The sequence below is a fragment of the Apodemus sylvaticus genome, chromosome 1, assembly GCF_947179515.1.
Source record: "Apodemus sylvaticus chromosome 1, mApoSyl1.1, whole genome shotgun sequence".
In the NCBI taxonomy this organism is placed as follows: domain Eukaryota; kingdom Metazoa; phylum Chordata; class Mammalia; order Rodentia; family Muridae; genus Apodemus; species Apodemus sylvaticus.
Genome location: NC_067472.1, coordinates 133,290,819 through 133,317,261, shown reverse-complemented (window position 1 = coordinate 133,317,261; position 26,443 = coordinate 133,290,819). Strand labels below are relative to the sequence as shown.

Here is a 26,443-nt window from a genome sequence, read left to right as displayed (position 1 = left end):
AAGCAAAACAATAATTTGACAAGTTCATAGAGGAAGTACCAGAAGAAGCAGAAGAAAGAGAAGGAAGAAGCGTTATACGGTTAAAAATATTATAAGAATATTTTTTGCAACATTGTTGCAGTGGTGAACAACTGTCACCTAAACAGATAAATAGCAAATACAAGGTCAGGTGTGGGCATATGTCTTTAATACCAGCACTTGGAACACAGAGGCCAGCAGATATCTGTGAGGTCAAGGCTGCCCTGGTATACATCATAGTGACTTCCAAGATAGCCAGGGCTTCAGTGTGAGACCCTGTCTTGGAAGGGAGGAGGGAAGAAAATATTGAAAGAAGGAAGATTTTTAAAATCACATCAGAGATACAGACAGAACTGTAGCAGGAGTCAGTGACACGGTGGCTCAGTGGGTAAAGTCTCTTACTATACAACTAAGGACCTGTGTTTAATCCCCAGAATCTACTCCACCAAGTAGTCCTCTGCATGCTGTGGCACACATATCTTCCCCCAATCACATATGACACATGCACACACACACACACACACACACAAACACCAACATGTACATAGAAATATTTTATTTGAAATATGTAACAGTGGTTCTCTTTCTAATGTTGCAAATCCCCTTTTAATATAATTTCTCATGTTGTGATGACCTCCAACCATAAAATTATTTTCATTGCTGCTTCATAAGTGCAATTTTGCTACTGTTATGAATGGTAATATAAATATATGTCTTTCGGATGGTCTCAGGTGACCCCTGTGAAAAGGTCATTTGACCCTAAAGGGGTTGAGACCCACAGGTTGGTTCTCAATCTCTGGTTGAGAACCATTGGTATGGAGGAAGCAGAGTTTTCATGTGAGCATAGCTAAGCAAGACCCTTCCCACTCAGGAATGTTCCCTTTAGTTATACTAGGGAGAAAAACTCTCATAAGAATATTTTTTGCAACATTGTTGCAGTGGTGAACAACTGTCACCTAAATGTCCACCAATGAACAGATAGATCGTAGCATATGCATGAGATGAAATCAAGTTAAAAATAATGAGTTGTGTAGCTACACTAACCATCACCATAGATGCAGCTTCCTGAACAGGGCCCGCAAAGAGTGGGCCCATAAACTGTCAGACAGAGACGAGGTCCTCAAGCCCAGACCTCCTCATGGGAGCTGTAGGCAGTTGATGGCTGTAGGTGACAGGAAGGCATTGTCCTTAGTGATGTCACCTCTCTGAGTGATCACACTTCTACGGACAGCTTTGCACACATGCCCAGGTTAAACCCAGTGAGTCACCATGCAAAATCAAAATCAAAATGAAAAGATATGAAACTAGAACAGAGACTTGGTAGGAGGGGATGTTGGTGGGAGTCGGAGGGGTAAGGAGTGAGGGGAGGAGAATGTGCCTGGAGTCTGTTTTGTGCATTTATGAAATTGTCACAGAATAAATGAATTTTGAAAAGAGTTTCATTCTAAGCACACACACACACACACACACACAAAAACAAGTTGTACAATCACTAGCATATGTAAAGCAAGAAATGGAAGTACACGGTTGTAATCCCAGCAGGAGGCAGAGCAGGAAGATCAAGGATTCAAGAGCATCATCAGCTACGAGGCAAGTCTGAGACCAGCCTGGCCTACACAAGGCCCTGTCTCAGAAAAACAGTGGCAATAACAATTAATATATATTATATATTTAGCTGAAACTTGACACATACAGAAGATGGTTGTGCAATGCTCACAGATATAGAATGACACTGGAAAACACACCAACTTCTGACAATGGTGATCATTTTCTCTGGAGAGACAGGAATAGTATCGAGGACTGAAGAACACAGCTTAGAGAGGTCATTTGCAGCCTTTCTCATGCTCTGACCCCTTAATACAGTTCCTCGTGTGCCGAGCCCCATCATACAATTATATCCTTGATACTTCGTAACTGGAACCTTGCTATTGTTCTGAATCGCAACGTAAATATCTGGTGTGTAGGATATCTAACATGCGACTGCCAAAGGGGTTGTGACCGCAGGTTAAGAACTGTTGTTCTGTGGTAAAGTACACACTTCCCATGTGAGAAGCACTAAGATCAGCTCCAAGCAGCTTCTCCTCACCAGAAGGAAACAGGGTTAACAAAGTGAGTATTTAGAACCTAAGCTGATGACCTAGAGGCTATGGTTTATAAGGCTGAGGACCCCAAATAGTGGTATCTGGATTATTCCCTCATCTCTCAAAGTACAGATCACTCCACAGTAAAAAGAAGGCAATAGTTCTTCAAAAGCGATAGGATTACAGAACCAATAATGAAGAAAATTCTTAGGCGCTCAACTAGGCACAAAATACACCTCCAGTAATCAAGAGGGTTCTTAAGTATTTGCAATCTTGTATTCAAACCGTCTGTTGGGAGAAAGAAATCCTATTATCAGTGCCCAGCAAAAATACAAAGTGCCCAGTCAGACTGTCAAGAAGAAAAGACACATGACCCACATGAAGGGAGAAATGGTACCGAGAAATTTTACCACATAATCTAATGTGTGTTCCGTATCTGAACTGTAACCTTCCAAGGTAGACTGTGAGACTGGAGAGCCCAGTATATTCCAGCAATCGCCTATGCTCACCACCTACTGTTGCAGTCGCAATGGACTTTATTGTATTAAAATTAGCCACAACTGGTCTTTAAAAACCGCATCTTATTTACGTGCTGCTACAAGGGGCCCTGGTGGCATGGTGACCTTTCCGGCGGTGCATGGAATCCCGCTCTGCTCACTGCGTGATTCTGCCTCCCCCTCTGCTCTCCCTGCTTCCTGCCTGCTCTCTGCCTCACTTGGAGGGAAATCTCACCACGAGCCTCATTTGCACCCTGAGCCACTCGCAGCTGACCTTTAATGGAAGCCCTGTTGACTTCATAAGACTTTTAATAAAAAGCCTTTCTACTTCCCGATGGCAAGTCACCTCCGTGAATTGTGATGCGGTCCCACTGCAAACAATCTGAGCCTTCAGAGTACAGACTCAACTGGGAAGAAAAATGGAAATCAGGTCATGACTTCCAGGGTCCTGAATTCTCACAGACCGGAATTAGGGACCTCTCCCTGCTCTCCTTCCCCAGGCTAACCCCCTGGCAAGCTTCCCCAGGCTAACCCACTGGCAAGCTGGTGCTCCCAAATGACCTACTTCTTGGAAAAGGCACATCAGTTGGTTAGATGCTTAGTTAATACATACTCAGGTGGGATCCCAATCTTTCTCTTAATTACTAGTAAGGGTAACCTAACCTGGCATTTTAGCTAAATATTCATTTAATCCTTTGCCTTTCTTGCAAAAACTCATGAACTCTGAGGCAAACTCTGTGTTGGAATGCAGAGGCACCGTGTCCCATAAAACACACCAATGATCCCTTGGGGTAAGGCCAAAACTGATCTTTGCACTTTGATTTCTTCTTGAGGTCAAGGGAATGTGGTTCTCGGAAGGATACGGATTGGCTCTCAATGGAAACTACATTACATAGAGGAGAAAGTCTGAGGCCCTTATACAGAATCATTTCCTATATGTGTTTTAGTCAGTAAAGTAAATCACTTTTCATCTACATTTTAAAGCAGCAACATGCGTATGGTGTCACAGAGGGAAATATAGGGCACAAAGGGTGCAGAGGATCAACAGCTTGGGAATATGAAAGAAAAGGTACTGTTACATCTTAACCACCAGGTGGCAGCATAACACAAGAAGACAAGCATGGCATAGTTTCAAATTCGTAGGTGAAGACAGATACATTTTGAATAGGCTTCAGAGAGACCTTATGAACTCCCCATGACAGTGCCAATGTTGTGATAATGTAGCAGATAGGGAGTTAGTGGCATTGACAGTGATGTGTCTAGGCCATAGCATCTCCAGAAATCCCACATAATTCTATGGTTAGTCATACGCCACTGAACTCAGTGACCTTACTAGGTACAGTTCCAGAAAGCAATTTCAAGGGGCCCTTGCTCCGCTTGATGAACAATATGACCTGGAAACTATCTGATCTAACATCCTGCCTCCATCCGTTACTCACCTCCAGGGGGCAGCCTCATAGAGGGAATTCAACAGTCTAAACTATCCACGGCATTTGTCCCACAAGGAGGGCGATGAGTCAAATGGACTGAGAAAGCGACCTCACAGAGATGTAGGCGGAACCTTTCTAGAATCCACTGGTTTCTGCGGTAAGGACAAGAGTCCCACTGACCACGGAACATATTGGTCGACCTTCTGAGGCAGTATATGGAGAATAACAGACAGTAGTTCCATAATAGCACAGAGAAGCTTCCAGAACCAGAGGAAAAGCTCAACCACCAGGCCACAGATGCTTTTCAGGGGCCTCAGCACTAAAAGCCGTGGCTCCTTTATTTCCCAGTGCAATGGCAAAGTCATGGGTCACTCACACGGTTGACAGCCACACTCTAGGAGCTTGCTAAGCACACTTCAAGCTCAACAGAGGACAGCTCAGCCTAGCGAATAACTTGGCACCTGATGAAATGTGGCTTTCTGTTCCCTTTCATCAAAGGCTCAAGTTCTCAGGAAAGACAGACACATTGGTCATCCTCCTCCAAATGTCATCTCATAGTCAGGGCACAAGGGGCAAAACAGAGTCAGCCATCAGTGGACTGTGGTATCTCCAGCAGCCAGAGTGGGTTGTGAGGACCACTCTATCCTTGGAGTTCATCCATAGTACTCTTAGCATCCCAACACTCTCTTCCAAGGGGACCCCCAGTGATTGACTCAGGCCCAAGGAAAGCCCATGGCCCCACACTTACTTATCATTCACAAGCTTCCCATGTTGGTGGATCTGGTTTTCCATGGTGAAGTTGATTGTGGCGCCATGCACATGCTCACCAAAAAACACCTTCATCTTAGACCTATATTCCTCATCCTGGAAGTACCGGATCATGTCAGGGAACCACACCGTCAGGCCGTAGTAACTGCAGGAGAGAAGGCAGAGAATCTGAGAAGTCCCCATTGTTCTGGCTCATTCTTTCAGCAGTGGGCTCTGCGTCCATGACTTAATGCAGATCACAATTAATGCAGTAATCTGGTTCATTATTAGAAAATAGAATACAAAATTCATCGCATTAACACATCGAAAAGGCAAAAGAAAATGATATTCTGAAATGCACTTGATCAAAAGCTCATTTGTTATTTTAAACAAAACCCAAAACAACAACAACAAAAACTACCAGTAGATTAGGGACTGGTGGACACTTATCCAACCTATAGAAAATACATCTTAACTCAAAATCCAGACATAGTAGTAAAAAGGGACATGTTAAAGATATTCCCATTAATGTGAGGACTGAGACTGTGTGCGCATCACTCAGCAGCACTTAGACAACCTAAGACAGGAAGGGGGCTGAGCAAATAGTTCTGTGGATAAAGTGCTCGCTGTGCAAGGTTGAGGGGTGGCATTCAGATCCTTAGCACCAGCATAAATCATAGGTAGACAAGATAGCCTGGAGAGGTAAAGACAGGGGGTCCCCAGGGCAAACTGGCTAGCTAGACAAATCAACAAGATCCAGGTTCAGTGACACCCTGTCTCAGTAAATAATGTGAAAGAAATCTGGGAAGATAACTAACTTTCAATGTCTGGCTTATGTTCACATACGCACAGAGAGAGAGAGAGAGAGGGAGAGGGAGAGGGAGAGGGAGAGGGAGAGGGAGAGGGAGAGGGAGAGGGAGAGAGAGAGAGAGAGAGAGAGAGAGAGAGAGAGAGAGAGAGAGAGAGAGGAGAGGATGAGGGAGAGACTACATATACCACACATGAAACATAGAAATATAAAAATTATAAAAAAAAAAAGCTCTCCTTTTGACTGATATAAATTATACCCCAAACTCTAGGATGTTAAATCAAAGCAACAGAGAGTGGACTGACAGCAAAGATGCCCTGTTCTATTGATAGCAAGAAAAGCACATGTGGAGAAGAGCTTACTGGTGCCTAAAATATTTGTGATGGCTTATCTCTTTTGACCCTTGAATGCCACTTCCAGGAATCCAGTTCACTGACAAAGCAGCCTCAGTGCAAGCAGGCCACAGATTACTTCAGGGATCTCAGCACTAAAAGCTGTGGATCCTTCATTTCCCAGTGCAATTGCATAGCCCATGGTCTAGACATTGTGGCACTGTTTACAATGACAAAGATCTGGAAATTCCTGGAAATCTTACCAGGGAGCTTTGGCTAATGATGAGTGATGGATGAGGTAAGTGTAGGACACTACTTAGACATATTATTCCTCTTCAAAGAAGGAAGGCCCACATATGGTACGATATGCTTATAATCCCAGCACTTAGGAGGAGACAGGAGGATCAGTGATTCAAGGAAAGGCTCAGCTATGCACTGAATTTTCAGCCATCTGGGGCTATATAAACTCTATCTCAAAATAAGTGGGAAAAGGAATGAAGGAGAGAAGGAGGGAAACCAAAACCTTGGTTGATTGGTGTGCACAGATACTCGGAATATATCATTGACTACAACAATCATATGCAAAGTGAATAAGAGAAGTCCGACGAAGCATCTGCATATATAAACAGACTTTGGATAGCAGCTACAAGTGTACATAGGCTATGGGAACATCTGCACATATACACAGACTTTGGGAAACATCTACATGTATCTGTATAAATTTGCTTACATTTGAAAGAAGAGAGGGAGGGAGAGGGAGAGGGAGGGGGCGAGAACAAGAAAAACTGGAACTAAAAGCTGATTACAAACTGGAGGCAGAAGGGAGTGGGTGGAAGAGAGAGAAGGAAGCAGAGGTAAGATTTCCCTGGTATTCCAACATTTGGAATATATTACCTATCAAATGAAATTAAATTCAATATGAATAGATATAAATAAAACTCACTTTTTAAGCATTTGATGAGTTGAATATTAGTGCCCAGTATATTTGACTTCTGAAATATTGGAATTGAATAATTCCTCTATAGGCTTCCTCTATAATCAACCTGTTTAGGTCTGGAAGAGCCGATTTTCATCCCTTCCACCCAGGTACTGGATCACATTAATTTACCTATATTCATGCCACTATCAAAGAACTCACTAGAGCTTCTTGTTTTTCTGGGGTGAAGGAGTTGTTTGGAGTCATGGTGAAGGGACTGTGGCCAGCTCAAGCCTGGCAAACACGTCTCTGGCAGGCTATGCCCTTCCCCCATTCCCTCTGCCTTGCTAAAACCTGTTAGATTACTTTCCTCAGGGTCTATCCCTTTATTTGGCCTCTTCCTCCCTCTGAGGCTGACTACCAAGGTCCAGCTATCAAGTCCAGCAATCGAAAGCCCCCTTTGGCTCACCTAATGAGCATGCCCAATTTAAACAAATACCTCATCCTAACATGGGTTTTCCCCTTTACCTTTATAAATTGCCATTCACCTGCAGGCTACTTCTGTCTTCTCTCTAACCAGAGACAATCCTTTGTCTTATCCACCCCAACTGAACAAATACCCCTTCCCTCCTCTCCCTCATGCCTTATCTCCCCTCTCACTTGTGCCCCTCCCCTCTCCCTTTTCTATCTCCTCCCTTGTCCCTGCCCTCTGTCTCCTTTGTGCTGGGAACTTGGTCTTAGGGTATCCTGAGTCGATTTCTGAGATTCCCTACCCATGGGTTATAGAACAAAGCACTGTCCCAGATCTAAGTGTATAGTCCTCCTCATTGATCACTATGGACCAGATGCTCTTTGTATGCTAGCTGAACAGCCTCTGAGTGCTTTACACACCCTGCATAACCCACCTAGGGAGCACGGTGATGAAATCTGAAGCTAAGACGAGCCCAAGGTATCAGCCTGAAGTTTAAAGGCAGAACCAGCTCTAGCTCTGTTTTGTTTTGTTTTGTTTTGTTTTGTTTCCTTATTGCTGGGCAAAGTATGATAAAAGCTGAAACTTTATTCAGACATCAGCATTCAGGAAAGTACAGGCATCTCCAGCTTGGGGGTAAATCCAAATGAGTCAAAAACCCACAGGCCAATCTCACTTCCTTAACTAGTAACAGGAAAGGAGACTGCCATCTGGCTACAGGAACTAAAGGAAATATTGGCTCCAGAGCTTCTGAGAAAGGTGCCATTGGTTTAAAAAGAAAAAGCCAGAAGCTCAGTGATGAACAATTATAGCTAATGGTAAAAAGCAGTTCAGAATCAATAGGCAGTGCTTACTTGAACTCTCCTAAAGAGGGAATCTTCGGTGTTAAAAAAGGATGAAGAAGTGTGATGAACTTCACCATGCGATGATTCCACAAAGCTTATGTATACTGAAAAACTAAGTAGTACACCGTAAGCACGCCCATTTCCTATTTGTCTGCTATGCCTTGGTGTAGATGAAGGAGAAGGCAGATGATTTGTGCACAGGAAGCCTGCAGGCAATCTGCCAACACAGCAGTAAGACTAGCCTGAGGCTAGACCACTCCTGACTGCTCTAAGGATCCCTTTTGGGAGGTTTCTGTTCACAGAAATGATTTGCTTGCCACTTGTGGCCCATAGCATCCAGTCTGAGACAAACAGTGCACCAGACCAAATTATAACCCTCAATCTATAAACCAGGCTGCAAAGGGACCAGTGTGAGGTAGAACTTACCTTAAGGCCATGGTGAACCAGACCACAGCCAGAATCAGGGTGTTCATTCTGTAGGGACCCATCACACAGTACAAGGCGTTATCCCAGACCTAGGATACACACCAATAAAAAACAGTTAAAGGGAGGGACAGCTGACAGCACGAACACATCCTTCAGAAGGGGGTGGCCCATCCTCCTCCAGAGGAACCAACCCTGTCTATCTAACAAGGAATGTCCATCCCTTCCTTCTGCTCTGCTTTGAACATCAACAGCCCTGTAGCTTTTCCCCCAGGAGCACGGTACTTTGGTAAGTGTGACCAAAGCACACCAAGCTGGAATTCTAAGACATTCCGTAACCTACAGCAGTCAGTTCTACACTCCCTACCCTGCAATCAGGGCAACACTTCAAATACTTATTGACTATAAAGCTTGAACCCTTCAAGTCTCAGGAGAAGCTCGCTGGCTGTCTCAGTGGTCAATGGGCTGCCTTGACACACTCCAGCAGAAATAGAATCAGCACATTCCTTCCCAAAGTCAACTAAAATCCCAGAGTCGTTTATTTTTTATCGTATCTCCCTTGCTATGAATTACTTAAAGAGACATTGCTGGAGAGAAGGGTGCTTACTTAGACTATCAAAACCCTGGTGCTGAGAAAAAGCAGCAGGAGAATACACTACGGTTTAAACACTCTCATCTCTAGATACTGGGCAGGTTTAGAGGGGCCCTGCCTAAAGCTTCCTCAGGTTGCCCCCTGTCCATCCTGCCGCCTTAGTTTAAGGATGCTGAGTGGTCTTTATTCTTCATCCGCTGAAGTAATAGGCTCCTATGGAGCCAGCCTCCTCTCCAAACAATGTGCTCACAGATCATACCTGTTTGAAAATGGTCATGAACCTGACCAGCCAGCGCTGGTACCAAGTTCCCGTTGAACTCTGGATCTCAATGAATTCATCCATTTGCTTGGGAGTTTTGATGTGGGAAACCTGAAAAGCAAAGATGGGTGTGACTATCTCAACACCATTTATCTTCAGTTTTTGCCTTCTAAATGTTGAAGGCTTTATTGAATTGTCCAGAATTTTACACTTGATCTTAGCCAAAAGGCCGAGAAGCGATTGTCCAGAATTTTAAAAGTGTTTGACAGTCCTCTGATTTTTATGATTTTTTTTGAATGAAGATTTGCATTGCAGATCTCAGTGAACTTTCCCATGTGGGTATGTCTGTCTGCAAGCAAAATGAACTATAGTTCGTTTTGAACGGTAGTCTTTTCAGGAAATCAAGCCATTGAGAAATGTGTGTTACCAGGTCTAGAGTATGTTGACCGACTAAAGCTGCCATTGCATTAAAGTTCACACTTCTATTAACTAGTGAGCATAAATATCAGAAAATTTTGGAATACAGGCAAGCAGCAATATAAGGGATAGACACTGCTGCTTGAGATGTTTTACAAACACAACAGAGTGAGAGAAATCATGGCTTCCTGGACATGCCAATTTTCTTGCTATAGATGAGAGTTCTGAAGTCAGGTAATGAGAAATAGGTCTGTGTTCCTCTAATACTATAAACACCTGGAAAGTCCAACGGAAACAACCCTCACTCACTATAACAGCAACTTTCACATCAATGTGGTTGTTAAACCATTGAAATGTAGACCTAGTCAGTGCTAAGGAGACCATGTAAATTCCTGTAGCAGAGTTAGCCAGGTCCACAATGCAGACACTCTGCTCGAATTCACAGAACCAGAAGAAGAGCGTGCAGTTTCTATTGGTCTTCTAACGAAGCGTTTGAATTGGGATAAAATAGCTCTTAAGTTCTCCATTTCTCTCTTCAGCCAATAAACTGTGAATGTGAAGATGCAAAGGAGAAACACGGATGGGGCTACACATAATCTTCAGGATGGCCGAGTGCCCGCTCAGCTGCAGCCTGACAGGCACATCTGTACTCCGAACTTCCCAGCTGCAGCTGCACAGCCTGGGAAAACATTCTTTCCTCTGGGCTTAGCCTGGGGAGTAGGCAATGGTCATAGAAGGCACTGCAGAAGGACTCATCAGAAACGGATGGAGCAGGGCTTCGAATCACCTAACCCCATTGGACACCACAGCACCAGTTACTGCCAACAGAGGACAAAGGGAAAGGAGGATGGCAGATTTAAAAGCCCCGTATAAAGCACGCTCCAAATCACCAAAGTAACCGCTGTGGTGTAAATTTTCTTTGCTTTGCTCCTTGGGGGAAATAACACTCTGTTCCTGGGCTTTGGGGAGTGGGCGTGTTGATTTCCAGCACAACTGCTCTCGAATTTACAATTAATTAGAACACTTTCTTTGGCGCCACGGAGAAGAGCATATGGCCTGTGTTCCTGTTTACCCTGCCGAAGTTCTTAGTAGAATGCTCCAAGTCCCAGACCCTTCCAAGGATTCTCTGCAGGCAAAGCTTCTAGCGGCTGCTGCTGTCCAGTCGTGTGGGAGGACCATAGCAGAGCTTCGAAAGCCTGCAGCTCCGGAGTCAAGGAGGTAGGTGAGCTCCCAGTTCAACAGCTTCAGGGCTGAGCCTCTCTTCTGGTGTGGGTGGCTGAGCACATTCGTGACTGCTTTACTGAAGGGGACACTCAAGAACCAGCTGGTGGCTTGGCCCAGGTGGGCTGAGTAGAGTATGCAACCCCCTGCTGACCGCGATGTCAGCCCTACTGCCTAAGGTCGGTCAACTTTCAGTTCTTCCTTCCTGGTATTTTTACTTCCCTTCCCTTTCCTTCCATCCTCTCCTTCATCTCCCCCTTCTCTCTCTTCCTTCCACTTTCCCCCTCTGTACCTCCCTCCTTCAGTTCCTTTCTCCCCATTCTCTTCTTCCTTCTCTCTCTCTCCTTCCTCTTCTTCTCCTGCCCCCCCCCTTCCCTGCTTCCCTTTCCCATCTTTCCTGGACTCCAGTTTTCCATTTCAGCATAGCTCATGATCAACAAGGCAGTTTGGAACACTGAACCTATATTCATTTAGCTCCAGTGTCCTATTAGGTTAAAAAAGAAGAAAATGAAAAGAATCACTAAAAGCAGAAGCCCCAAGATCCAGGAAGTGGCATATAGGTTAGGGTAAGAAAAATCCCAGAATCTATAAGGCCCCTTGCACTCTGATCTCCATGGGCTTCCTTCCATCCCAGTGTGCTCCCTAACACGAAGAACTCCCGTCCTGAAAGTAAACAGCTTAGCTTTTGCCTTTAGAAGTTGAGGTGCTTGTTAGTTTTATCATCTCAGACTTCCCGGAAGGATATGAACCAGCGGCTGCCAGAGCTTCCCGCTGGCTGGGAAGCGTTCCCCTGAACACCCACGCTGGAATCCCAGCCACCTCTGGTAGCAGCCGAGACTAGCAGACCACTTTCCGTTCAGGTGAAAGCCTGCTTGTAATGTGTCTGATCTTATCTCTGCACTTGGCCAAGCGAGAATGTGGGATCGCTTTTCTACAAAGGGCAGCCAGTCTCAGAAGCCAAGCCAGGTTTCCAGAAGTATGCCTTACAGAAGTCACCGCCCGCTTGCCCTGGGAGAGGCTGATTTGTGAAAGGTGACATAGTGCAAGCTGAGAATCCAGTGAGTGTATTCCCAAGAAATGAAGGGTGCACGCGTGCACGGGCACATGTTTCGCAGCTTTCAGGCACGGTGTGGAGAAGGACGCCAGCCAGTGCACACAAAGAGGCTTAAAAAGAGGGCAAGGTCTGGAAGGAAGAAAGAGCAAAACTGTGTGTTCTGATATCATTTCCATAACTTTTCAGTAACACCGCCAAACTCACAAATGCCTGCTGCAGGTGGAGGGTGTGCGTTCTGTGCCAGGCTGATATGGTTCAGAGGCCATTGCACCTGAGGCTGGAGGAGGAGAGATGGCTAAGGACACACCTCCCGGGAAGAACCCAGAGCTTGGACTTGCCCAGGCTGTGCAACAAGGAAGGAAGAGTACAGGAATGATGGTGGTGGGCAGGGAGTCTGCTCAACTGTAGCCTCCCTGTGCATCACAATCCATCCATGAGTAACGGGGAGGGGGAGGGGGGAGAGAGAAGGGGAGGGGAAGGGGCAGAGAGAGAGAGAGAGGGGAGGAGAGGGAGAGAGAGAGGGAGGGAGAGGGAGAGAGAGAGAGAGAGAGGGAGAACCACTGATGCTTAACATCTGCATTTGGAGCATGGTCTTCATAATACATTTTAGTAATGGATAGACTAGTCCCATAAAAGTATAGGTAAAAGTATTGAGGAGAGAAAACAGAAGTGATGGAGGGGAAGAGAGAAGGGAGGATGGGAGTGTTGCTATATATATAGACATATTTATAAATATGTGGAAAACAATTTCAAATTAAAAGTAAAATAAAATGTCTATTATTTTAAATATCTTGGGAGCATTAGAACTGGGCAAACATGCCATTAAGCAATTTTCTATAAAGAAAGTAATGAGCTAATTTATGAAAAAATGCATGTCATAACATTTCTCACAGCTGTTAACATTTTGTAATACTCCAAGGCAGGCATTGTCTTGGGCTCTTTGTTTAATCTCTGCAGTAATGTCTTTGCAGGCACACTACCTGCCTTTCCCCATGAGGAAACCCAAATGCTACCATGTGATCCCACCTAAGAATTCAGGGCTGAAGCCATGGGTTAGAAGGGGGAAAAGCGGGTGACTGGGAGTTAGGTGGGACCTCATCCACAAGGCCTTCTCAGGAAACACCGGTCTGAGAGGGTTATAATCGCAGATGTGAAGAGCTGCCTGGGCCACGCCTTCCTGGTGTCTGGCTACAAAGTGTGGCAAGCAGGAGCAAATATCTTCATGGAAATCATCACTTCCTGCTTCTTAAACCCAGGCTAATAGCCAGTGCTGAGAGGGTGGAGAGAAATGGGTAGCCTGCTACTTGTGCTTTGGAAAGGTAACATAGCTCTTATGAGATGTAACTTAGGGATTCATCTCAAGGTTCTACTTAAATATTTAGGTGTGTGTGTGTGTGCATGCACGCGCGCACACATGCATACATGTCTGTCTGTCTATGTGTATATAATAATAATTAACTAAAAAAAAGAGGCCTTACATTTGAAAGAGAGCCAGGCGAAATTTGAGAGGGTTTTGAGGGAGGAAAGGGAAGGGGAGAAATGTTGTGATTATATTACAATCTCAAAATGCTAAATAATAAAAATAATCAATGCCATCTGAGCCAGAAATTTTATTTCTACAGAACTTGAAGAGACAGGCGCTACATGGATGAGGAGGTTCATCACAATGATATTTATAGAAACAGGCAATGGAACAGTATAAATGAGTCTCTGTCATTAGGGACGTGTTGAAAGTGGGGTTAATGTTCCAAGCACTGACATTCATTAAAATGACAGTGTCTTTTATTAAAATGATAGTATGAGAGGCCAATGGAGAGGAACGATGGCTGTAGATGTTTGCGGAGATATCTAAAATGCTAGTGCATACAGCTAAATACAATAAGCAAATCTTCATGTGGATGTATGCTCACAAGAGTATAGCTAGCCTTTTCTTTTTCTAAATTCACTCATTTTTACTTTTGTAGGAGGGGGTAGGAGTAGTTGTTGCTTTCAGGTGAGTCTGTACATCACAAGAATGCCTAGTACTCATAGAAGCCAGAAGAAAGAATCAAATTTCCTGTGTTGAAGTTACAGATAGCTATCATGTAGGAGCCGGAAACTAAACGCTGGTCCTCTGCAAAAACAGCAAATGCTCTTAACCACTGAGCCATCTCTCCAACCTCAATGTGTTTTTTTCTTTTCTTGATAATTAGTGTGTGTGTGTCTGTGTGTCTGTGTGTTGTGCGTCTGTGTGTGTGTCTGTGTCTCTATGTGTGTCTGTGTGGCTGTGTGTTGTGTGTCTGTGTGTGTGTCTGTGTCTCTCTCTGTGTGTGTATATCTGTCTGTCTGTGTCTGTCTGTGTGTCTGTGACTATGTGTGTGTGTGTGTGTGTCTGTGTCTGTGTGTCTGTGTGTCTGTGTCTGTGTGTCTGGCTCTGGGGATCAAACTCAGGTCCTCATATTTGTGCAGCAAGCACTCTACTGACTGAATCACCTTCTCAACCTTCCTTAGGTAATTTCATTAGAAAGTGATAATAGTAAAAAATACCTAGGACTGGCAAGATGGGTAAAATGATTCTGTGGGTAGAGTTGCTCACATATAGCCTAATAACCTGAGTTTGATGCTTGAACCCCATAGGTGGCAGGAGAGAACTAACTCCTGACAGTTATCCTCTGACTTTTACATATAGGCTGTGGTATGTATGCACCTGTGTACACACACACACACATACACACACACACACACACACACACAGAGAGAGAGAGAGAGAGAGAGAGAGAGAGAGAGAGAGAGAGAGAGAGAGAGAGAGAGCAAATAATTCTGATGAAGAGATCTTTCAAGTATGAAAATGATAGGAATATTAAAGGAATACTTTTCTCTCAATAAAGCAGTAAAGTGCGTCATTGGTACAGGCTAGCTCACTCACCGTGAACACCTTCTCAGGGGTCCCCTTAGCTCTCATGTTTGTGTCATGGACTTGCTTGAGAATCATCCATGCTTCATCATGTTTGCCCATCTGGAAAATCAAAAAATAGAGACATGAAACTTCATGGCTGCCTGTGCCTCCTTTTCATTGGGATGGAAAGCCCTCCACCCCTAAACAGTGTGCTGGGTCTGCAGGATCAGACATGGACCCATTAGCCCCAGGTAAGCGCCACAGCAAGTCCCTAGCATGCATTGGAAGGATAACTAGGTTTTGGCACTGAGGGGCAGATGTCAAATGTTGTTATCACTATGAATCTGAATGGATCATGGAGCCATGCTCCTCACTGATGAGATGAAGCAAAAAGTAATATACTGTGAGTGAGGTCCTAAGTATGACCCCTACACTGGCGCTGCCCTGCAGAGTGTGGCCTTATTCAGAAAGAAGGCTGCTTCCGATGGAATTAGTTAACATCAGTTCATCTTGGAGCAGAGTGGGTCCGCAACCCAGTATGACTAGCAGCACCCTTGTGAAGAACAGGGAAAAAAGCAGCCTTGCCTGCAGGTTTCAGAGGAAGCCCAGCACCACTGGTACCTTCATTTCGTGCTTCTCATTTATGAAACTGTGATATAAATGTGTTGAAGTCAACCTCTGGCACTTTGTTAGGGCATCCATAAGAAATGGATAGGCAAAGGCTGCATTTTGCAATGACCCTGGTTGAAAATGGTTTGATGTATGTGATCAGTGGTGTGTACAAGGGAGAATTAAACATGGGTCATTCTTGCGATAGTCAACAACAAGGCTGATCTAGGGATTGAGGCTGTGTGAGACCGGGTCCTGTCACCTGCTGTCAGCTCCTGCTTTCCGACTACTATAGACACAAAAACCCCCAGAGTGGGAAACTCGCAAGATCACCTGCATCTTTCTAGTAAATAGAGGACCTACAGAGAGCTAAGAGTCCTGGAGGCCCTGGGACAGTTACAAGATTTAACAAAGACTTCACTGTGGTCATACTAAAAATAGCATGCATGAAAATATGATGGGGCTCCTATTCAGGACCTCTGTGAGGAGACAGTACCATAAGGCAAGCCAGGACCTGTCCTTCAGTACCCTCCGAGCCTGAGGGAGGTTCCCTGCCTACTGCACCATGAGCTCTAATCCATGACCTGCCACCATTACCAAGAGGAAGGGAGCCAGACCTAGTCATCAACAAAGGAGAGTGGGCAGCAGGCAATGAGGAGATAGCACACAGCTGGGGACTGAGGGAACTAGGCCAGGACTCCTGTGGCTGGTAAGGACTCACCTCCAGCAGGAACCTGGGGCTTTCTGGCATGAACTTCAGAGCCACCATGGACACAGTGGCAGGCAGAACACAGACGATGACAAACACTCTCCAGCTGTGGAAGTGGTAATTGGTCCCCATGCTGAAGCCCCAGCCTGTAAAGAAACAGAAAGCGTGTGGAATAGGCCGTCCCACTGCAGACAGAATGGAAGAACCAGCTCTCAAGCTCAAGGACATGCCAGCCTTTTAGAAGAGGCTACTGAAGAAAAAATGCCGAGTCCCTGTTTGCACCAGAGCTTCTCAGTTACGAGTCTGGGGGTCTGCATTTTAGCAAACTCTGAACTCTGGGCCTGCTTGAGGTTTATAGGGCCTTATATAAATGTATAATAGAAAAAAATCCTCAGTCAAACATGGGAGTGCATGCTTATAATCTCAGTATTCAGATGTCTAAGACAGGAGGATAACTGTAAGTCATGATGAGACTTTGTCTAAAAGAAGAAGAAATCACTGTCTTACTTTTGTCTTTATCTCTCTGCTTCCCCAGGGTCTCATAAATAGCCCAACTTGGCCTGAAACTTATTAGTCAAGGATCATCTTAAACATCTCTATCCAAAATATTTATTTTTATTTTATGCTTACGAGTATTTTGGCTATGTGTATGTATGTACACCATGTGTATGTCTAGCACATAAAGAGCTCATAAGAAGAACAATGATTGACCAACAAGTACTCCCAGAGCTCCCAGGGACTAAACCACTAACCAAAGAGTACACATGGAGGGACCCATGGGTCTGGCTGCATATGCAGCAGAGGATGGCCTTGATGGGCATCAGTGGTCCTGTGAAGGCTCGATGCCCCAATATAGGGGAATGAAAGGGCAGGGAAGTGGGAATGGATGGGTTGGTGAGCAGGGGTAAGGGGGATGGGATAGGAAGTCTTTGGAAGGGAAACCAGGAAAGGGAAAAACATTTGAAATGTAAATAAAGAAAATATCCAATAAAAAGGAAAAAATAAGAGCTCATCAGAGAGAATCAGATACAATGGAAGTAGAGCTATGGATGGTTGTTATCAAGCATGTGGGTGCTGAGAATAGAGCCCCAGACATCTACAAGAGCAATAAATTCTCATAACCATTGGGCCATCTTTCCAGCCCTAACCACAAACTTCTAATCTTCCTGCCTCTGTCTCCCACAAACTGGGATTACAGGCATGCGCCACCATACCCAGTGTATATGGTGTTGGAGATAGATTCAGGGCCTAGTTCATGCTGGACAAATACTGCTAACAGAGCTACGTCCTCAGCCCTGTATAGACATTTAATTTTTAGTGAACAAACTGTTAACTGACGATATTCTCCTGCCAGACCTCCACAAGCACTGGCCCAGAAGGCACTCTCACAGGGTACCGTTCTCTTCTCTTTCTGCTCAGTAAGTGTTCCCCTGCCAAATGGAAGAAAGACCCAAGACTGCCACAGTGAAAAGGGTGTGCTCCTCTCTCCACCACGAGCATTCAGTGGGATAGAGTGCCCCAATACCAACTCCAAGTGACTGCAGCAAGCAGGCTTCATGTCCTCACAGTGGAAAGCATCACAGATCCTGACATGACTTAGTATGTTTCCAAAAGCAAACATCCTTCCCCATTCAAGTGAATCTTACCACCATTGAAAGGGAATGTGACTAGGCACTATGAGCTGCTGTTGTACAAAATGTTATGGAATTCTTTTTTCAGAGCTTACAGTGAGAGAGCACTTTAAGGCTTTATCAGTGTAAACTCATACATAGCATGAAGTGATGGATGTGTCATGACATTTTCATCTCAGCATGCCACGTGATCTGTGTTCACATTCCATGATCCTGTATCCGCCCCTTGCTATAGTCCCTTTTGTCTTCCCAGATTCCCCTTCTACTTTCACACCACCCATAGTTAAATCTAGGCTGTACACATGAAAGAAAACATTTGATATTTGTCTTTCAATACCAGGGTTATTTTTACCTATGATAATTTTCAACTCCACCCACTTTCTTGCAAATGACTTAATTCTGTTCCTCAAGTCTTCATTCTATATCTACACTACATTTTCTTTATTCACTATCTGTTGGTAGACACACAGGTTGATTCCATACCTTAGCTACTACAAACCACACTATGATAAACACAGTCAAGTACCTAGATCTGCACTATCTTAGCTTAGATTTCTTTGAATATGCATCTAGGAATGGCATTACTGAATTGTAGGAGAGCCTTACTTTTATTTTGTTTTGGTTGCTTTGGCAGGGGCATCCTCTATTGTGATTCCCACAGTGGCTGTGCTAGTTTACCCAAGCATTAACTTTTAAGGATCTCATGGATAGCCCAACTCTCCTCTTTTTAAGGAGCACACACAATGGTAAGATCTTGGGTTTTTGTAGTCAAATAGGTCAGAGTTCAAATCCTGAGCATATCATTATCTCACTAGGTCTTCACAGCTGCAGAATGCAGATAGTGGTCCCCTGTAAGCTTGCTATACATGCCCTTTCCTGGAAACCCATAATGACTCATATGCTTCAAGACGGGATTCCAGACTTTTAGAAGTAAGCTTGTGGCATTTAGTGTAAGAGCCGCTGAATAAAATCAATGAGTTACTTTTGAAAAGCAAAGGCTAAAGTTATAATATCCTTCAGGGCTTATATGAAAAGAGCCCAATCAGTATTTTAATAGGTAAAGTCTAAGAAATAAATGCACTCACTATTAACATTTAGAAGATAGTAACTACTTGGATACAAAAGTTCCAGTTATTTAGTTAAAAACAAACAACACTTTATGGCTGGCTCAGGTGGTAGGAAGCTTATATCCTGATACTTCTGATTTCCCATCATGCTTCAGTTTGTGTTTCCACAGCTGATGTCTAACCCACATCTTCTGGGCCTACAGACATTTCCTACTTCACGTACAACTGAGCAACAATGACAACGTCCAGGTGGTGAGATGTGGCCCCTTGAGAGGGCACTTCTGCCTCATCCAGTGTGCTCCATTACAGTCAACCCTCTTTTCGCATAGCTTGGTCATCTCTGTCTCACTGGAGTTGTTTGATTCATTTTAATTTTAATTAAAAACCCTTATTTCCTCTTGGGAGTAATATTAGTCAAAGAAAGATAAAACCATAGCATTATTTGCACAGTTCTGGCATCCTTAGAAGCCAAGTTGATCAAAACTTCCCAGGGAATCACACTCAAATGGATGACCAGGAAAGAGGGACTGACATTGGTATATTTAGAAGATATCATGCAAAGAAAGACATTTTCTTTATGATAATATGAGTAAAATCTCTAATCTCCGTTATTCCCTCAGGCTTCTGCGGCTTTCCTGGTGATTTCAGTCATTTGCATTACTGCATTCATTAGGCACGTCTTTGGGGCCTTAAATTGAATAAAATTAAATGGAGCACTGCCTCAAATATTTGGAACAACATTAATTCAGAGGCATGGATTGCTCTGCTGGCTGATCTTTCCGCTTGCCCTACTTTTCTCTTGTCAGGATTTCACAACCATCTGGTGGGGCTGACTGCAATGAGAGCCGTTCTTCCAACGTGTGCCCACTTGCTTTTAGTGTTTGCTGGGCTGTCCCAGTGAATTCTCAGAAGGAGGAGGAGAAGGAGGAAGAGAAGAAAGAGAAGGAGGAGAAGGAGGAAGAAAAGGAAGAGGAGGAGGATTCCAAGTTTTGTCCTTTCCTTTCTCAGTAAATCCGTTGTCCAAATTTCTAGAGCCAAAACTCCCATGATACCTTCTTACAAAAGCAACTAAATGGATTATACAAGCTGTACATATACAAGCTTCAGTCTCCTTCCTAAAGTCACCCTTCCCGTTTGTTAGAGGACACATGTCTCAAACATATTGAGACACGCCATCAAAGATCTTTTCTCTGCACCAAACATCTGGTCCTGGTAAAATGATGATTAAAGTAAACAATCGCTCTTTTTGTACTCTGATTCTGCCAAAGCATGTCTAGAATAGTTTTCCTCCAAGCTAATGACCACTTTGATTAAACCTCTACTTCTAAATTAGAGTGTAAAAGTCACAGATTTCATACAGGCATAAAAATAAAGAAGGTTCCTATCCATTAGGAGTAAAATATTTAGCCACAAGCACTACTGTCAGCCAGCAGTGACCAGACAGAAACCCAGGGGTCCCTCCTCCACATGACTTTTCATTTGGTCTCATTTGCTCCTGACTATTTAGTGCATGTCTGTAATCCCAGCAGTTATCACAGAAGTAGGAGGACTGCTGCAAGTTCAAGGCCAACCAGGGCCACAACATGAAATCTTGTCTTTAAAAACAAAGCCAAAACAGAAACTATGCATGAAGATGTGAGCGTACGTGTGTGTGTGTGGGGGGGGTAAGGTTTATAAATTAATGCAGGTGGTGATGACCACTGCGACTCTTCTCTCCTCTCACAGCATCCATCCCTACCTTTCCTTCCCTTTGCCACCCATTCTGTTGCAGACACATAACATGGATCATACTGACCCTACCCCTACCCCACCCCTGCACTCACTTCCATGAGTGAGGAAAGAAGTGCTTTCTAACCCAGCCAGAACCTGAATCTTCCAAGTAATTGGTGACTGGTTAAGGTGAGAAGTTGTTTTAGGCTGAGCCAACCAGAGAAGTCATGGCCTCGCTGCTTGCTGTCTCGGTTGAAGACATGCTTCCTTGGTACCTGCGCTCTGTAAACAGATACAGTAGGATGCCTACTGCTTCCAGGAGGAAAGCTAGCCCCATCACTAAGATCACCTAGAAAATATTCTCAAGATGGTTTGCATCCTGGGAATCACTGTATTGGCAAGGAATCTAAGGTGAATTCTTTTCACTTCTTTTTCCTGTTTTGTAAGTGATAAAAGTATGCTTGTAAAGATGGGGTACCTTGTCCCCATACTGCACAAAAGCACTAATTTACTCAGACTTATTCAGAATTAATATTTATTTTTATCCACTCAACAAAAAGTGTTTTTCAGTAAGTTCATGTAAATGTGGAAGTAGTTTTATAGTGCTAACAAATTTAGACCGGTTAGCAGAGGAAGTCGTCTTATATAAAGAATGGTGGCATTCAGCCTGTGAATCCTGCTCCCCTAACTGGGCCTCCTTGTCTGGTATCAGTGGGTGAGGATGTGCCTAGTCCTGCAGTGACTTGATATGTCAGGAAGGGTTGGTACCCAGGGGGACAATCCCCCTTCTCAGAGGAGAAGGGGAGGGGAGAGGGGAGTTGTGTGAGGGGGAACTGGGAGGAGAGGGAGGCTGGGATCAGGGTGTAAACTGAATAAATAGGCTAATTAATAGAGTTTTAAAGAATAAATGTTGTCTGGAGGAAAAAGATAAATAAGCAAATAAGCAAACAAATAAATAAAATTTTATTTCTCAGAACCATACACTCAAGTAGGTAAAAATTAAAATGTGCATCTGGTGAAGGATAGAATGGCCTTCTATTAAGCATATGTAATTTGATATCTATAGTAAGTTTAAAAATTGCCTACTGACAAAATAGCCAGGAAACTCTTTTCTTCCCTAGACCTATGCATAACTTTCTGTGTTTCTAATGATATAAAATCTAGTTGGTTCTCACGTATTAAAAATGACCACAACTACCTGATGGTCCCAAACCCTTTCTTCTATTTTCCAGACTCCCCGCTGGCCTGTGTTTCCCAGCATTCATTGCAGTAGCATTTGCTCTGATACAGAAATGTGGACAAATAAATGTGAGTGGAGATCATAAGCTCCATTTCCTGCCCTTAAAAATCCTGCATAGAGTCAGGCATGGTTGTGCATGTTTTTAATCCCAGCACTCTGGAGGCAGATGCAGGCAGAGGTCTGTGAATTCCAGGCCAGCTTGGTCTACAAAGAGAGTTCTAGGACAGCCGGCACTACACAGAGAACCCCTGGCTGGAAAACAAGCAAACAAGCAAACAACAAAACAAAATTTAAAAACCTGCTCAGAACTGTCCATGCTCTTTCTCAAGTGAAAGACAAGGAAAAGCCAGTTTTCACCTCCCTGTGGCAGAACACCTAACAGAAGCAAGGGAGAACAGTTTTATTCTGACTCACAGTTCAGAACCCACAGTACCTGGTAGAGAAGGCATAGTAGAGACAGTCCACAGCTGTCATATATGGCTGGTCATATAGGCAGCTGGGAAGCACAGGCCTCAAGCCAGAGTTAGGGCCATAACCTCCTCATCTACTCCATGGACCTCTATATACCAGCTGGACCCCATGTCCAAAAGATTCACAACCTTACTAAACAGCACTACTGGCTGGAGACCAATTGTTCAAACTATATGAGCCTGTGAGGAACATTTACCATTGAAACCATAACATGCTACAGGGAATCTCTTAAAGATGGCCCAAATACATGATGTGAGTCCCAGAGTTGCTGATGGAGCAGAGCCATCTGCAAACTAGAAAAATCAACCTGACTTTACAGGAGAAAGAAACTGAATTGTTTCTTCTAAAAACTTCTAAACCATTAAAGTGTCTGGATCTATCAGTTTATCACAGAAATTCACCCAATACTACCCCAACTAAGACTGCATCATCGCCACTGTGACTGTTTCTTACAAAGGTGCCCATCAGCCTCCCTGAGTTCAGCAAACACACAATGCAGTCAGATTTAAAACAAGAAAATGGCACATAATACTCCTAGTGGCATTCAGGATTTTAGAACACTAAAGAGCATAGACTTATCAATCAGCATTTTGTGAAATGAATAAATGCTTTTGAAGGATGCTCATGACATTACCAGAATACTCAAAAGACATCAAAAATTCAAAACTGCTATTTCTTCTGCTTAACTCTCAACAACACTGAGAATAAAGTTGATGTTGCCAAGTCTTTCTGCAGAGATCACAGCATTTACCTATTGGGGATAATAAAATTGTCATTGATAAATGATCATGGATTGCTTCCCTTCTGTGGACCGCCAAGAATGACATCAGGTATGAAAGTGGTGTATTTTAGTATAGTGTCAGGATACAAAGGTCAACATATAACAATCACCAATGCTGTCACATACTAATAAAAAATTTACAAAGAAACTTTTTAAACCCATTCACAATAGCTTCAAAAATACTTATCAATAAACTTGGCAAAAGAAGTAAAGGGTCTCTGATGTAGGAAAGCATAGATTGAAGAAAATATTAGATAGAAAAGACTTTGGTGTCCATGGATTGATTAGTGCAATTCATATCATTAAAATGGCCAGGTTACCAAAAATCTACAGATTCGGTGAAGTTGCAATTAAAATCCTAATTATATCCTCCCCAGAACTAAAAAAAAGTTCTAAAATTAATAGGAAATCACAACACACACACACACACACACACACACACACACACACACACACACACACACATACACACACACACACACACACACACACACAGAGAGAGAGAGAGAGAGAGAGAGAGAGACAGAGACAGAGAGAGACAGAGACAGAGACAGAGACAGAGACAGTCAGAAAGAAGAGAGGAAGAGAGAACAAAGCAAAACAACCCTTTGGTGTAAAGAGTCAAAGTAATCCTTAGAAAGAGCTATAAAGACCATTGAAGTACAGGTGGTAAGGAATTGGGGTGGTTTCATTAACTAGGAGAAGGGAATAAGCCAACAGGACGAAGAGGGCCAAGAGGAAGACAATTAATAAGAACAAACTGTAATGACACATAAGACTGAAGATGCCACCATGAAATCCATTGTTTTGTATTCTAACTTGAAATGTAAAAATAGAAAGAAAATGTAATGTGTGCAAGAAGTGAGCTACACCCGGAGGAATACTGGGTATCCATTCCTGCCCCATCTCTGATGCATAGCCTAGGGTAAGCCAGGCACATCTCATGATTTTTGTTACATTTTCCACCTATAAAACAGGCCTCCCAACGCCCCACTCATGGAAGTGAAGAGTGCTGGAAGAAATGAAGGCTGTGTGAGTAGAGAACTGAACCTTGCAGGTTGTCCTTCACAAGTACTTACATGAGAACATATACCGAGACATAGGGAAAAGAAAAGTTAAAGAGAGGGAAAGGAGTGAGTGGAGGAGGAGAAATAGTTTTAAAAAGAGAAGGGAAGAGATGACATTATTTCTAAATTAACAATTTGTCGGTAACATTATAAATTCTTTTTTTAAGTCACATAGAGCAACTATGTACAAGATAGGAAATGAGGTTGAGAGCAGGTATTTATTTGATGTGGTTGTCATAGAAACAGAGAACCTGGACCTCTCTTAAGTCTGCAGCTCACCATAGTGTGGAATGATGCTCCAGGCCATGGCAGATGCATAGATACCCCCAGTCATCCAGAAGATGCCCAGCCAGCTGAGATGCTCACCGCGTTTCTCCCGTGATAAGAACTCAGAAAAGTAGGCAAAAACAATTGGCAGAGAGCCCCCAATCCTGAAGAGAAAAACCAAACAGAAAGAGATCACCAAGTGATAAATTTTAAAATGTCATAGCAGAAAGCAAATTGCCTTCTATTGTATCTTTGGGCTCGGGGATGAAACCCTCATTAATTAAATAGACCATCAGTGAGGCTTCCCCTACATTTGGAAAGCAATCTCGGGTTGTTTTGGCTTTTAAAAAGTCATTGCATTTGTTTGTTTCTTTGTTTGCTTGTTTGTTTGTTATCATGTGTGCACATACACTCAAGACATAGTATAGTCTATAGGCATTAGATGACTACTTGTAGAAGTTAGTTCTCCACTCCCACCCTGCACATCCTGGGTACTGAACTCAGGCTGTCAAGGTAGGTAGAAAACACTTCTACCCACTGAGCCATCTTTGTCTGCCCTTAACTTTAATAAAGTATCTTTAAAGTCAAACAACAACATTCAATCCAAGTGCTCCATGAGGTATCACATGGACCTAGGGGCGGAGGTGAGAGACTCATGGAGAGAGGCAGTACATACCCTATGCCTGAGATGAGTCTGCAGAAAAGGAAGGCTCCATATCCCTGCACGAAGGAGGAGAGGGAGGCGAAGGAGGCATTGATGGCCAGTGACATGCTGAGGGCCTTCTTCCTCCCCAGTTTATCAGCCAGGCCCCCCAGGATGAAGGCTCCTGCCATCATTCCTAGGTAGACTATCAGCCCTAAATAGAGAAGACAAGACATTAGAGAGAATTCATTACCTCCTCCTTCTCCTCCTTTGTAGTGAAATAACCCAAGATCCATGAGCATTGGTCTCCAATGCTAACTTTCCCCATCCTAAAAATCTCATGTCAACCACATTAAAATGGGTGATGGAACAGTCTCCCCATCGCAAATCAGAAACTATCTACAGGTGATTTTCTGTATATGCTGTTGCAACAAAATAATAAGCTCACCAGCTTTACAAACAGACACATAAACACAGATAAACTAAAATGAGAATTATCACCCCATTGTGAGGTGATTTTTGTCTCACAATCCATACATTAAATGCTGTAATTTTTCATTTAAAAAAGTAAAGTGTACTTTAAAGGCCCTCATGTGAGATTTAATATTCAAAGTGAGAATCTTCAGCATAGACTGTGTGGGAAACTGTGAGTCCAACTTCACTCCTCTGCATGTGGGTATGCAGTGTTCTCCACACTTTCCTTCCCAAATTATATTTTATTGGCATCTTTCTCAAAGACAAATCCACCATGAAGCTGGAGAGACATCTCCATGCATACATAAAAGCACTGGCTGCTCTTCAGAGGACCTGGGTGGAATTCCCAGAACCCACAGAGCATCTCACATCCATCTGTAACTCCAGTTGCAGAGAACCCAATACCCTCTTCTGGCTGTCTCAGGCACCAGACATACTCATGGTGTACCACCATACGTGCTAGACATATGTACTAGCAAAACACCCACAGACATTAAATAACTTTAAATATATATGTATATGTATATTCAAAAAACAATCACCATAAATTTGTGGTTTTATTTCTAGGTCAGGATTCTGTTTTGTTGCTTTTTAATTTGTGTGCCAGTACAAATCTGTCTTGATCTTTATAGTTTTGAAGCATATATGAAGTTAGGCAATGTGGTAACATCAACTTTGTTATTTTATCTTGAGATTTCTTTGGTTAGCCAGTGTCTTGTGTTCCATACAGGTTTTACATTTTTTTTCTAACACTGAGAAAAATGTCATTGGAATTTGGTAAGGATTGCAT

At 43.4% G+C, this 26,443-nt stretch overlaps 1 protein-coding gene across 1 annotated transcript in view; it reads right to left on the bottom strand.

The window, feature by feature from the left end:
• Positions 1–26,443, bottom strand: part of Sv2b (synaptic vesicle glycoprotein 2B) — a 78,964-nt gene that overhangs the window by 14,476 nt on the left and 38,045 nt on the right. Inside the window, exons 2-8 of the mRNA XM_052178380.1 lie at positions 25,213–25,393; positions 24,549–24,700; positions 16,315–16,448; positions 15,015–15,104; positions 9,418–9,528; positions 8,570–8,658; positions 4,775–4,939 (exon numbers count right to left, since the gene is read on the bottom strand). Of these exons, the coding sequence (XP_052034340.1) occupies positions 4,775–4,939; positions 8,570–8,658; positions 9,418–9,528; positions 15,015–15,104; positions 16,315–16,448; positions 24,549–24,700; positions 25,213–25,393 (922 nt within the window). The remainder of the gene's footprint in view (positions 1–4,774; positions 4,940–8,569; positions 8,659–9,417; positions 9,529–15,014; positions 15,105–16,314; positions 16,449–24,548; positions 24,701–25,212; positions 25,394–26,443) is intronic.